Source organism: Dryobates pubescens, chromosome 11 (genome assembly GCF_014839835.1).
Source record: "Dryobates pubescens isolate bDryPub1 chromosome 11, bDryPub1.pri, whole genome shotgun sequence".
Lineage (NCBI taxonomy): Eukaryota > Metazoa > Chordata > Aves > Piciformes > Picidae > Dryobates > Dryobates pubescens.
Genome location: NC_071622.1, coordinates 10,459,414 through 10,472,374, shown reverse-complemented (window position 1 = coordinate 10,472,374; position 12,961 = coordinate 10,459,414). Strand labels below are relative to the sequence as shown.

The window sequence follows — 12,961 nt, the reverse complement described above, 5'->3', positions numbered from 1 at the left end:
TAGACGTGGGGCAGGAGACAGTGACACCCTGCAGAGAAGGGTCCCAAATGTCTGCAAAGTTCCTGATTTGGCACCAGAATTGGTGGTTAGATAATGGTTGTAGTTGAAGGCCTTTTTCAACTGGCAGAGCTCTGGGATTCCATTAAGTGTCTGTACCTGGGATGCCTGCGCAGGCTGTTGTAGACATACATGGTGAGTGCTGGGAAGAGCTTCAAGAAATACTCAGCATGGTCTCCTGTTACCTTGCTGATCCTAAAAGAGAACAAAACTAAAATGGATTTTTAAAGCTTGTCCAAGGAGTGTCTCAGATGCCCTGGTTCCTCCCTTGCAGGGAAAAAGCCATTCCAGGGGCTTTCTGAAAATGCAGGAAGGTTTAGAGTAGAATAGAATAGAATAGAATAGGGAATAGAAATAGGAATATACCAGACCAGGTTGGAAGAGACCTTCAAGATCATCACATCCAACCTATCATCCAACACTATCTAATCAACTAACCCATGGCACCAAGCACCCCATCCAGTCTCCTCCTAAACACCTCCAGAGATGGTGACTCCACCACCTCCCTGGGCAGCACATTCCAATGGCCAATCACTCTTTCTGGAAAGAATTTCTTCCTAACATCCAGCCTAAACCTCCCCTGGTGCAGCTTGAGACTGTGTCCTCTTGTTCTGGTGCTGGTTGCCTGGGAGAAAAGACCAACCCCCACCTGGCCACAACCTCCCTTCAGGTAGTTGTAGACAGCAATAAGGTCTCCCCTGATCCTCCTCTTCTCCAGGCTAAGCAACCCCAGCTCCCTCAGCCTCTCTTCATAGGGCTTGTGTTCCAAACCCCTCACCAACTTTGCTGCCCTTCTCTGGACACGTCTCTCCTAAACTGAGGGGCCCAGAACTGGACACAGTACTCGAGATGTGGCCTAACCAGTGCTGAGTACAGGGGCAGAATGACCTCCCAAAGGTTTCCTAGAAACCCTTGAGCTGCAGCTCTTCTATACCTTCCCTAAGCTACTCAATCCATTTTTTCTCCACTATTCCTCCAGCACCTCCAGCACCATCTACCTCATCCCACCTGCATCTTCACTGCAGAGCAACGCTGGCCACAGGAATCAGTGAAACCATCACTGGGAGTTCACACCACCTCTAACCTCACATGCAAGCTCCCATGACTGTAGAGGGCTGGAGACTCTAGCAGTTCTTTGGGAGACAAGACCTCCTAACAGGATTTTCTAACAGGAACAGTGCTTCCTGATCCACATCTCCAAGCACTTCAGGACAGTCAGCATCAGCACTTCAGAAGTACTAGCAAGGTAGATAAGAAGGCTTTTTGAAGGTATAAAAGATGATACAAATATTTAAGAGTGGTCTAAAAACCTTCTTGGAGTTTTGGCAACCAACCCCAGCCCGCAGCAAAACTAAGGGCCCAGAAGTTCATGCTGTCTTCTGCTGCAGAGCCCTGTCCTGCCTTAGCTGTCACAGACACCTCTCCACCCCATGGGCCGCTCTCCAAAAGCAAAGGTGCAGAGGGTCTGCCACCAATTCTCTGAGGCTGCTGCTGTGTCTCTGCAGTGACAGCTCTGGTGGAGGATGTTCTGGTTGAGGATCAGTGGGTGTCAAGAGGAGAGGACCAGTCTCTTTTCACTGGTGCCCAGTGATAGGATCATAGAATCAGAGAATCAGTCAGGGTTGGAAGGGACCACAAGGATCATCTAGTTTCAACCCCACTGCCATAGGCAGGGACACCTCACACTAGATCAGGCTGGCCAGAGCCTCATCCAGCCTGGTCTTAAACACCTCCAGGGATGGGGTCTCAACCACCTCCCTGGACAACCCATTCCAGGGCTTCACCACTCTCACGGTGGGCAATGGACACAAACTGGAACACAAGAAGTTCCACCTCAACACGAGGAAAGACTTCTTTACCATGAGGGTGACAGAGCACTGGAACAGGCTGCCCAGAGAATTTGTGCAGTCTCCTTCTCTGGAGACTTTCAAAACCCACCTGGATGTGTTGCTGTGTGGCCTGCCCTAGGTAAACCTGCTTTGGCAAGGAGGGTTGGACTAGATGATCTCTAGAGGTCCATTCCAGCCCCTACCATTCTGTGATTCATCTGTGGGAGATGATCTGGGAATCAGATTTTGCTTCCAAATCTGAGGTCCAATCCTGTGAGCTAACTTCATTTTCATACCTCTAGGTAATTGTGAGGGCTGACTCCAGACCTCTTTCTGCTGTGATACACAATGTTTCTCACACTGCTGCACTCCTGGAGGAGACAGCCCCCGTAACGAGATGGTCTCTAACAGACTTTCTCCCACCTCCCTGTTCTCTCCCTTCTGGAAAACCATCTGAAGATGATGTTACTCTTGATCTCACTGATGCTTACAAATACCCAGATGCTGCCTGCAATGCAGCTGTGTCAGGAGTGAGGATGTGAACACATACTCGTTGTTTGCATGTTCATCCAGGTTCCTGATGAACCTCAGCAGGTCGATGACGCTGTTGGAGTAATGGATTGGTTTTGCTTTGGGAGGTTTCGTCATGGCAGCCAGAACACATTTGTCAATCTGAAAACAAAACAAAACAACAAAAACAAACACATAGAATTAGAATTAAGAATTACAATTAGCCAGGTTGGAAAAGACCTTTGAGATCATTGAGTCCAACTTATCATCCAACACCACCTAATCAACTAAACCATGGCACCAAGCACCCCATCCAGTCTCTTCCTAAACATCTCCAGTGATGGTGACTCCACCACCTCCCTGGGCAGCACATTCCAATGGCCAATTACTCTGTGAAGAACTTCCTCCTAACATCCAGCCTAAACCTCCCCTGGCACAGCTTGAGACTGTGTCCTCTTGTTCTGGTGCTGGTTGCCTGGGAGAAGAGACCAACCCCCACCTGGCTACAACCTCCCTTCAGGGAGTTGTAGACAGCAAGAAGGTCTCCCCTGAGCCTCCTCTTCTCCAGGCTAAGCAACCCCAGCTCCCTCAGCCTCTCCTCATACAGGGCCTGTGCTCCAAATCCCTCCCCAGCTTTGTTGCCCTTCTCTGGACACCTTCCAGCAAGTCAACATCTTTCCTAAACTGAGGGGCCCAGAACTGGACACAGGACTCAAGGTGTGTCCTAACCAGTGCAGTGTACAGGGGCACAATGACCTCCCTGCTCCTGCTGGCCACACTGTTCCTGATATAGGCCAGGATGCCATGGCCTTCTTGGCTACCTGGGCACACTGCTGGCTCATGTTCAGCCTACTATCAATCACTACCCCCAGGTCCCTCTCTGCCAGGCTCTCTCCAGCCACTCTGACCCCAGCCTGTAGCACTGCATGGGGTTGTGGCCCATGTGTAGAACCCAGCACCTAGATTATTCTCTGCCTATCACACACCACCAAAGCAGCACATCTACCTCCACTCCCCAGAGCCACTGCCTTTCTGCAGGGATGTCAGCTTGCATGGGTGGATCTTGTGACCCTTAAAAGCATATTTCCCAGCAGGGGCAGAGGCATTCACTCTGCAGGACATGCACCAAACAGACCCCTTGATTCTGCCAAGCATTTCTTCTCCTGCCTTGCCAAGGTGTGGCATTCATGTTAGGGCAGTTAACAGGGCACAAGAGATTTTTCATGCATGCCTGGAGGGAAGGGGGGCTCAGGAGGCTTGGTCCAACTGTTTCACTGTTAAGAAGACTGAATGGGCTGCCATGCAGAAGCAAGAAAGTCAGATCTCAAATGATGCAGCATGACTTTCCAGGATGTTACCAGAAAAAAACAAGCCTGGTCTCACTGGCTTTGAGCCAATCTGACAAAAAACTTTAGCCAGAAAGTTACTGGTAGCAAGGGCTGGAAGTGCTCAGCTTAAGGGCTCACCAACAAACACATGTGAAGGCTTGCCAGCTAATTCTGTAATGACTGAAACAGGCTGACCAGAGAAGTGGTGGAATCACCATCCCTGCAGGTGTTCAGAAAACATGTAGGCATGGCACTTTGAGACATGGTTTTATTGGGGTAATGGTTGGACTTGATGATCTTAGGCATCTTTTCCAGCCTTAATAATTCTGTGATTCCCTGACCACCCCTTACTACTATCCCAGGCAACAAAGCTCCCTTTAGGAGCAATGTCTTTAGTCCTGAGGATTGTGCCTCTGTACTCAGCACTGGTTAGGCCACTCCTTGAGTCCTGTGTCCAGTTCTGGGCCCCTCAATTTAAGAAGGACATTGAGACTCTTGAACGTGTCCAGGGAAGGGCAACGAGGCTTGGGAGAGGCCTTGAGCACAGCCCTGTGAGGAGAGGCTGAGGGAGCTGGGGTTGCTTAGCCTGGAGAAGAGGAGGCTCAGGGGAGACCTTATTGCTGTCTACCACTACCTGAAGGATGGTTGTAGCCAGGTGGAGGTTGGTCTCTTCTCCCAGGCAACCAGCACCAGAACAAGAGGACACAGTCTCAAGCTGCACCAGGGGAGGTTTAGACTCAAGGTGAGGAGAAAGTTCTTCACAGAGAGAGTTGTTAGCCATTGGAATGTGCTGCCCAGGGAGGTGGTGGAATCACCATCCCTGGAGATGTTCAAAAGGGGATTGGATGTGGCATTTGGTGCCATGGTCTAGTAGTCATGAGGTCTGTGGTGACAGGTTGGACTTGATGATCTTTGAGGTCTTTTCCAACCTTATTGATTCTATGATTCTGACTACATGACTACTTAGATTTAATCCCCCCAGTTACCTGTATTGGGGGGGGGGGGGGGGGGGGGGTGTTCTCTTTTCACTTATGGTTTTAAACAGGCACTGTGAAACACTTGGGAACAACTTCTGCCTTCATGTCCTTGTATAAATCCAAAGCAAAGAGGATTACCTTCGTGGTCCACTGTGGATAAGGAAAACGTTCAGCAGCATTAGGAGCTTTAAAGACAGCTTTTCCATCAAGGAGAATTTTGATTCTGTTCCATATTGTCTTCAGGAAATCAAGCCTGCTGTGGAACAAACAACTTCATTAGCTGCAACAGGACAGAACCACAGAATGGTAGAGGTTGGAAGGGACCTCTGGAGATCTAGTTCACCCCCCAGCTAGAGCAGGTACTTCTAGAGCAGGTTGCATAGGAATGTGTTCAAGTGGGTTTTGAAAGTCTCCAGAGAAGGAGACTCCACAGCCTCTCTGGGCAGCCTGGTTCAGTGTCCCCACACTCAAAGTAAAGGAACTTCTCCTTAAGTTCAGATGAAACCTCCTGTGTTCCAGTTTGTACACGTTACCCCTTGTCCTATCACTGGGCACCACTGAGAAGAGCCCAGGCCCATCCTCATGACCCCCAGCCTTTAAGTATTTATATGCATTGATAAGATCCCCACTCAGTTTTCTTTTTCCCAGCCCAAAGAGCTCCAAGGCTGTCAGCCTCTCCTCACAAGAGGGATGTTCCAGACCCCTCACCATCACTGTTCCCAGCGTTACAGGCAAATCCCACACTGAAAACTTCTCCTTTGTGCTCCAGGGACTTACCGCTGTTTGTTCCAGAAATAGGGGTGGTTGCTCAAACCTTCCAAGCCTCCTTCATCATGACAGTCCAGGCTTTTCACAAGGTCCAGAGCCTCCTCATAATCTAGGGGATCACAAGCCAAATCCTCTTTACTGACTTGCTCAAGGGGTTTCCTACCCCCAGTTAAAACACACAGCACGAGCCTGCCGAGAGCCTGCAAAGAAAGACATTGCTGCTTGTGTGCCAGGTGCATGACACTTCCTTACCAAATGAGAGAGGACAGTACTCCTGAATGAGCAGACTGTGTATATGGGTGCACACATAGAATGGCAGGGGTTGGAAGGGACCTCTGGAGATCACCATGCCAAAAGAGGATGACACAGGGCAGGTCACATCAGAGTGTGACCAAGTGGGTCTGGAAGGTCTCCAGAGGAGGAGCCACAACCACTCTGGGCAGCCTGTTCCAGTGCTCCAGCACCCTTACAGTAAAGTTTTCCTCATTGTGAGGTGGATCTTCCTGTGTTCCAGTCTGTATCCGTGGATTCTCATCCTATTACAGACAGGACAGCACTGAAAAGAGACTGGCCCTATCTTTTCGACACCCACCCTTCAGATATTTGTAAGCATTAATAAAACCTCCTCTCATTCTTCTTCAGACTAAAGAGCCCCAGGTCTCTTAGCCTTTCCTCACAAGACAGATGTTACAGTCCCTTAAACATCCTTGTAGCCCTCTGTTGGACACTCTCTAGTATTGCCTTGTCCCTCTTGAACTGGGGAGCACAAAACCGGACACAATACTCCAGATGTGGTCTCACCAGGGCAGAGCAGAGAGGAAGGAGAACCTCTCCTAACTTGCTGGCCACATTCTTCTTAATGCACTCCAGGATACCATTAGCCTTCTTGGGCACAAGGACACATTGCTGTTCCACAGACAATTTACCCCAAGGTAAATTGCTTTCCAGCAGGCAAACCCCTAATCTGTACTGGTGCATGGTGTGGTCCCTCCCTGGGTGCAGGACGCTACATTATTCTTGTGGAAACTCATTAGAATAGAATAGAATAGAATAGAATAGAATAGAATAGAATAGAATAGAATAGACCAGACCAGGTTGGAAGAGACCTTTGAGATCATCAAGTCCAACCTATCATCCAACACTATCTAATCAACTAACCCATGGCACCAAGCACCCCATCCAGTCTCTCCCTAAACACCTCCAGAGATGGTGACTCCACCACCTCCCTGGGCAGCACATTCCAATGGCCAATTACTCTTTCTGTGAAGAACTTCTTCCTACCATCCAGCCTAAACCTCCCCTGACACAGCTTGAGACTGTGTCCTCTTGTTCTGGTGCTGGTTGCCTGGGAGAAGAGACCAACCCCCACCTGGCTACAACCTCCCTTCAGGGAGTTGTAGATGGCAGAGAGGTCTCCCCTGAGTCTCCTCTTCTCCAGGTTAAGCAACCCCAGCTCCCTCAGCCTCTCTTCATAGGGCTTGTGTTCCAAACCCCTCCCCAGCTTTGTTGCCCTTCTCTGGACACCTTCCAGCAAGTCAACATCTTTCCTAAACTGAGGGGCCCAGAACTGGACACAAGACTCAAGGTGTGGCCCAACCAGTGCAGTGTACAGGGGCAGAATGACCTCCCTGCTCCTGCTGGCCACACTCTTCCTTGTACAGGCCAGGATGCCATTGGCCTTCTTGGCCACCTGGGCACACTGCTGGCTCATGTTCAGCCTACTATCAATCAGTACCCCCAGGTCCCTTTCTGCCTGACTGCTCTCCAGCCACTCTGCCCCCAGCCTGTAGCACTGCATGGGGTTGTTGTGGCCAATGTGTAGAACCTGGCACTCAGATGTGCTAAACCTCATGCCATTAACATTTCTCATTGCCCAGCTCTCCTGTCTGCCCAGCTCTCAGTGAACATGTTCCTACAGGTGTGCAGATGTGCAAATACAAACACAAACTTTGAAGCTGCATGCACAGAGACAGAGGAGACACCCTGTGAACATGATTTTGGTGAACATGATCTGTGGATACCCTCCGCCTCACATCCATATCATCCTTACACAGCAGCTATTCTTCTATGGGCCTTCCCCAAAACATCAGGCTGTATTCTAGTTGAGGATGCAGGGAGGCTTCCCCTAGGATTCACAGCAACAGAAAGTACTAGAGAGAGCCTGAAATTTTAATCCAGGTATTGATTCTTGGAGGAGTTACCTTTAAATCTGAGTTTACAAGTTCCTTTTGGTCTTTAATCAACTTTCTTCTATTATCGAAGTCTGCCAAGTATACTTTGCCATCTAAATCTGTGGAAATAAGAGAAACCATTAACAAATAATGATGGAAAGCCTTGATACAGCCTGTTACTGACTTCTGGACAGCCCTTTCTTGAGAAAACAATTCTCTGAAGAGATCTGTTGTGGGTTGACCTTTCTGCAAAGCCCCAGAATCATGGAATCATTTTGGTTGGAAAAGACCTTCAAGATTATTGAGTCCAACCAGAAAGGATGGCAGGTCTAATGAGACATGTGAAGTTGCTCTGTCTGGCCTCTGTGGCTGCCTGTAAACATATCTGTCCTTATTCCAAGAGGAGAGCTAATGCCACATTCATCCCATGATGAACAAAAACACCCCCTGGGTTCTTAAGAGACAGTTATGAAACATAGAATCATAGAATTGTTAGGGTTGGGAGGGACCTCAAGGATCATCTAGTTCCAACCCCTCTGCCACGGGCAGGGACACCTCACACTAGAGCAGGTTGCTCACGGCCACATCCAGCCTGGCCTTAAAAACCTCCAGGGATGAGGCTTCCACCACCTCCCTGGGCAACATGTCCCAGTGTCTCACCACCCTCATGGGGAAGAGCTTCTTCCTAACATCCAATCTGAACCTACCCATTTCTATTTTTGTTCCATTCCCCCTAGTCCTATCATTACCTGATACCCTAAAAAGTCCCTCCCCAGCTTTCTTGGAGGCCCCCTTAAGATACTGGAAGGCCACTATACAGTCTCCTCGAAGCCTTCTCTTCTCCAGACTGAACAGCCCCAACTCCCTCAGTCTGTCCTCACAGGAGAGGTGCTCCAGCCCTCTGATCATCCTCATGGCCCTGCTCTGGACATGTTCCAGCATGTCCAGATCCTTCCTGTAATAGGGGCTGCAGAAGTGGACACAGTACTCCAGGTGGGGTCTCACCAGAGCAGAGTAGAGGGGGAGAATCACCTCCCTGGACCTGCTGACTATGCTTCTCTTGATGCAGCCCAACATTTTCTTTTCTAAGCTACAGGCAACAGGCAAACAAAATGAAAACATTGAGAAAGCAAGAAATAACCTATGAAAAAGTTCCTGGGATGTAGATCCTGGTGAGCAAATCCAAGGGAGTGCAGCTCTCCCACTGCCTGGAAGATCATCCTCAGAGTATCTTTGTAATCCATTTGCTCTGCTGGCTCCTGCAGATGTTCTTCCAGGCTTTTCTCCCAGAGAGGGAAGCACAGATACAGGTCATCCTTGTGCTTCTCAGACTGAAAGAGCTTCAGCAGGTGTTTACAGCTACCACAGTCTTCAAAGAACTTCTTCTCTTCATCACCCTCCACGCTACGTCTTATTCTTACTGCCACCTCCGTGCCGCCGTGGAGCCCCAGGTAGATGCCACCCTGGGCAGTGTTCAGAATTCTGTGCTTGATGTACTGGAAGGTCTTCAGTTTGCCAACCATAGGGCGGTACATTCTGTGAAGATTTTTCAGCTGGTCCCTCCAGCGTTTGCTGCTCGGCTCCCAGTCCTGCAGGGCTGCCGGCACAAACCTGGCGTTGTGTCGTCGGAGGAGACGCGCCGTCTCATGAGCGCGGTTCCTGTTGGCGACCTCAATCAGGTTCCCAACGTCGGTCCTCGCCCCGTTTTCACACAACAACTTGACTATCTCGTAATCATTTTTCTCTACAGCTACCATCAGCGCCGTGTTGCCCTCCTCACCTGCATCATCGATGTCTATTTCGCCTTTCTTCAACAAGGTTTCCACCAAATCTTTGCTTCTCAGTTCAACAGCTAGGATGAGGGCACTTTTCCCGCATTCATCTTTGCTCTTCACGTCGACACCATGGTCCAGCAGGAAATGACCTATGGAGACAGCCGACTTGGCACAGCCCTCCTTGAGGGCGTGGATCAAGGCATTCCTGTCTTTGTTGTCACAAATGTTCACATCAGCCCCCATCTCTTGGACAAGAGTCTTTACAACTGAGAAGTGGCCCTTTTTACAAGCATCCATCAGCGCTGTCTCACCTCCCTTAAGCAGTTTTGCTTTCTCCTCATTAACTTCCCTCCTCAAATTCACATTTGCTCCTTTGCTAAACAGGAATCTCAAGGCTTCTTCATTCCCATAACAAGCAGCCTCCATGAATGCAGTGAAGCCGTTGTCATCATGGTCATTAATATTTAAGCCATGACTAAGAAGGAGCTCCAGTATATTCACATTTCCCACCATCGCTGCCTCGGTAAGTGCAGTGCCACCGTTGTCCTTCCTGGCGTGTGGACAAGCACCCTTATCCAGCAGAAGTCGGACCAGGTCCTCATTATTATCTTGCACAGCGCTCTGCAGTGGTGTCCAGCCATATTCTGCTTTGGAGTTCACATCTGCCCCTTTCTCCAGCAGCTCCAGCACATCATCTATATTATGGCTCCTCACAGCAGCATTTAACTTGGAGGCAAGGTCTTCTGCTGTCTCCGTGCTGGAAGGGGTGGATGACTCCTGCTGAGTGTGAGCTTCGGGCTCCATGGTGGTCAGACAGAGTTCTGTACCTCTGATGTTCCTCACTTGAGCCCAGGGATCCCACTGAAGGATGAGAAAGATGCAGGGCTCAGTGACTTACTGTGGGGGATGCTCTGTGTTTGGCTGATGAAACAGGTTGCAAAGGACAGGCTGCTGCTTTAACAGCTTCAATATCTTCACCTAATCAATAAACAGAAAGTGTGTTATTAGGCTGTGAAAGCTTCTCATTTGCATTTAGTGTCCTGCAGGTCTGTGTGAGGGGCACATAAGGACAGGAATGCCAGTGCCAGCCAAGAGAACTAAGGCTTGGCAAGAAGCATGACTTCAGCAGTTGCCCAAACATAGGTATTTATGATGTTTGCTTGCCTGATCTCAGTACCAATCACAACCCAGGCAGGTGTCCCCTGGGGCATCTGACTGAGGGGATGGGCGAGAGCCCAGGCTGTTATCTCAGCCTTACTACAAGTTACCTAATAAGGGTGGAGATTGCAGCGGGTAGGCAGAAACAGGCATTGCCCTTTGGTTTTGGGTGGCACCCACACACCCCATCTCAGAAAGTCCCTATTCCAATATCTGGAATGAGACAGAAAGCCAAACTTAACTCCTCCTGCTCCAGAGGCAATTAAGACACTCTACCTGACCAGAAGCCTTTCCTAAGCTTTTCATGACATGAAGAGGTAAATTAGGTAGGACCTGATCTATCCACATCTATTGAGCACATGGAAAAGCTGGAGTTCCAACACCCATTTTCCTGACTGCAAAGGCTGGTTCAAGTGATCAGTACTTTTAGGAGTCAATGTCTGACAAGCTGAACTGGCAATAAATTGTCTAAGCAAATCAGAAAAGGGACGAAGAAGTCTTAAGGTATAAAAGCCAAAGTACAAATTCAGCTGAATTTACCCTCAGAAAATCCAAGAACTGTTTCATGAGTTGTTTCTGCCCCCACCCAGCAGGAAATGAATACCTTCTTTCATCGAGTTAGATGCACTTCATTTCCTTCTAGTAACTTCTGTGCCTTTTGCCACATAATAAAAAGCCAAAACGTTGCTTTCCTGGCTGGAAAAGCAGCACATCATCCCCTGGGCACGGTGGGGTTCAAATTCCTTGTTCCCATCAGGAAGGCAGAAGCCCAGGGAGGGAGAAGGCAGGGGCTGTGTGCCTCCTCCACTGAGCAGCACAGCCACAAACAACCAGCCCTAGAAGACCTTTCACCATTTTCATCCCATCCCACTGACCTTTGGCCCAGAGCTGCATTGCATCTGCATCACAGGCAGCAAAGTCACACAACCCTGCCCGGCATCACCCACCACAGGAAGGCAAGGAAGGGGTCCCTCTGCCTGGCTAGAAACCCAGATACTGCTTAAAATGCCTGCAAAGAACAGCATTTCTCAGCAGCTGCTCTCACTGCTCTCTTCCCAGCAAGTGTCCCTAGCTAGGAACTGCTTCCCAGCAAAGTTTGCTTTCGGTTACCTCCCAGGAAGGAGCAGCCCTGGGAGCATTCTATCCATTTGCAGGGGGGTGCTGCGGGTTTTGAGGGGTGTCTGGTAACTTATTTTTAGCACAGAGCAGAGAGGTCATGAGCAAAGTGCTCTCCCCATACAGTCTCCCCCACACAGACCTTGTTTACAGAATTACAGAATGGTAAGGGTTGGAAAGGACATCTGAAGATCATTGAGTCCCAACCTCCTGCCAGAGCAGGACCACCTAAACCAGCTCACACAGGGACACATCCAAGCCAGCCTTGACAGTCTCCAGAGACAAAGACTCCGCTGGTTTAAACCATGCCCAGCAGCGCTGCAGGAGCCAGCTCCAGAGAGACATTAAATGCACCGATGCTGGAGTTTTGGGGGGAGCAGGGATTTGGGGGTTGGGGTATTTAGCTAAGTTTTTTCCTCACCTTTTGGCAAATCCATCCACGAGGGAGGTAACCACACTGCTCAATTCTCCTCAGGAAGCACTGAGCTCCAGGTCTGTTTGTGCCACAGTCGGTGTGCTCCTAACCACACCCATGCTGGCAAGCTGCCCACTGCCCTGGCACCAGCTTCCTTGTAGGCAGCCCTGGGCAAACATAGTGAGTGTGGTCTCTTCTCTCTGTTATCAAGTGATGGGACAAGAGGAAATGGTGCCAAGTTGTGCCAGGGGTGGTTTAGGTTGGAGATTAGGACAAATCTCTTTCCTGCAAGAGTGGTCAGGCGTTGGAACAGGCTGCCCAGAGAAGTGGTGGAGTTACCATCTCTGGAAGCATTCAAAAAAGTTGTGGAAATGGACTTCAGGAGATGGTTTAAAGGCCATGCTGCTGCTAGGTTGATGATGGGACTCAGTGATCTTAGAGGTTTCTTCCAACCAAAACAATTGTATGACTGCCCAAGGGAGCCAGCCCTTCCTGACTGCCTGCAATGTGCATGCAGGAAATACATGAAGGAACCCAGGCCACCCAGTTTCCACCACTGCCCTGTCTTGTGGGATGAGCTCACCAGTATGCAGAGCCCACACAACCTCCCCAGCCACCTCCACCAAACCATGCCAGCTGCAAGATTCAGCTCACACTTGAAATGGATCTGGGATCACACCAGTGAATTCACACCTGGCTGTCCAGGGGGGGTTGATACATGCACAAACTGGGCACCTGCTTATGTGCATGGAGACATGGCTGGGTGCAAATACAAGGGTGTGAATGCAGAGAAGCTCACCTGGGTATACATGCAAAACATGTGTACCCAAATCCTTACCTATGCCTGCATTGCTTAC

General features: G+C 49.6%; 1 protein-coding gene across 1 annotated transcript; it reads right to left on the bottom strand.

The window, feature by feature from the left end:
- Positions 1–116: 116 nt before the first annotated feature.
- Positions 117–10,256, bottom strand: RNASEL (ribonuclease L). The gene is made up of 6 exons (XM_009902003.2): positions 8,782–10,256; positions 7,671–7,759; positions 5,479–5,669; positions 4,840–4,957; positions 2,437–2,558; positions 117–252 (listed from the first exon to the last, which is right to left on the bottom strand). Exons 1-6 carry the CDS (start codon positions 10,217–10,219, stop codon positions 117–119), a joined length of 2,094 nt encoding a protein of 697 aa, XP_009900305.2. The 5' UTR covers positions 10,220–10,256.
- Positions 10,257–12,961: the final 2,705 nt, after the last annotated feature.

Coding starts and splice junctions, on each gene's coding strand:
- RNASEL (XM_009902003.2), bottom strand. CDS start 10,219: ATGGAGCCCGAAGCTCACACTCAGCAGGAGTCATCCACCCCTTCCAGC. Junction 7,760..8,781: donor TCCCAGGAACTTTTTCATAG/GTTATTTCTTGC, acceptor TTATTTCCACAG/ATTTAGATGGCAAAGTATAC. Junction 4,958..5,478: donor TATTTCTGGAACAAACAGCG/GTAAGTCCCTGG, acceptor TTTGTTCCACAG/CAGGCTTGATTTCCTGAAGA.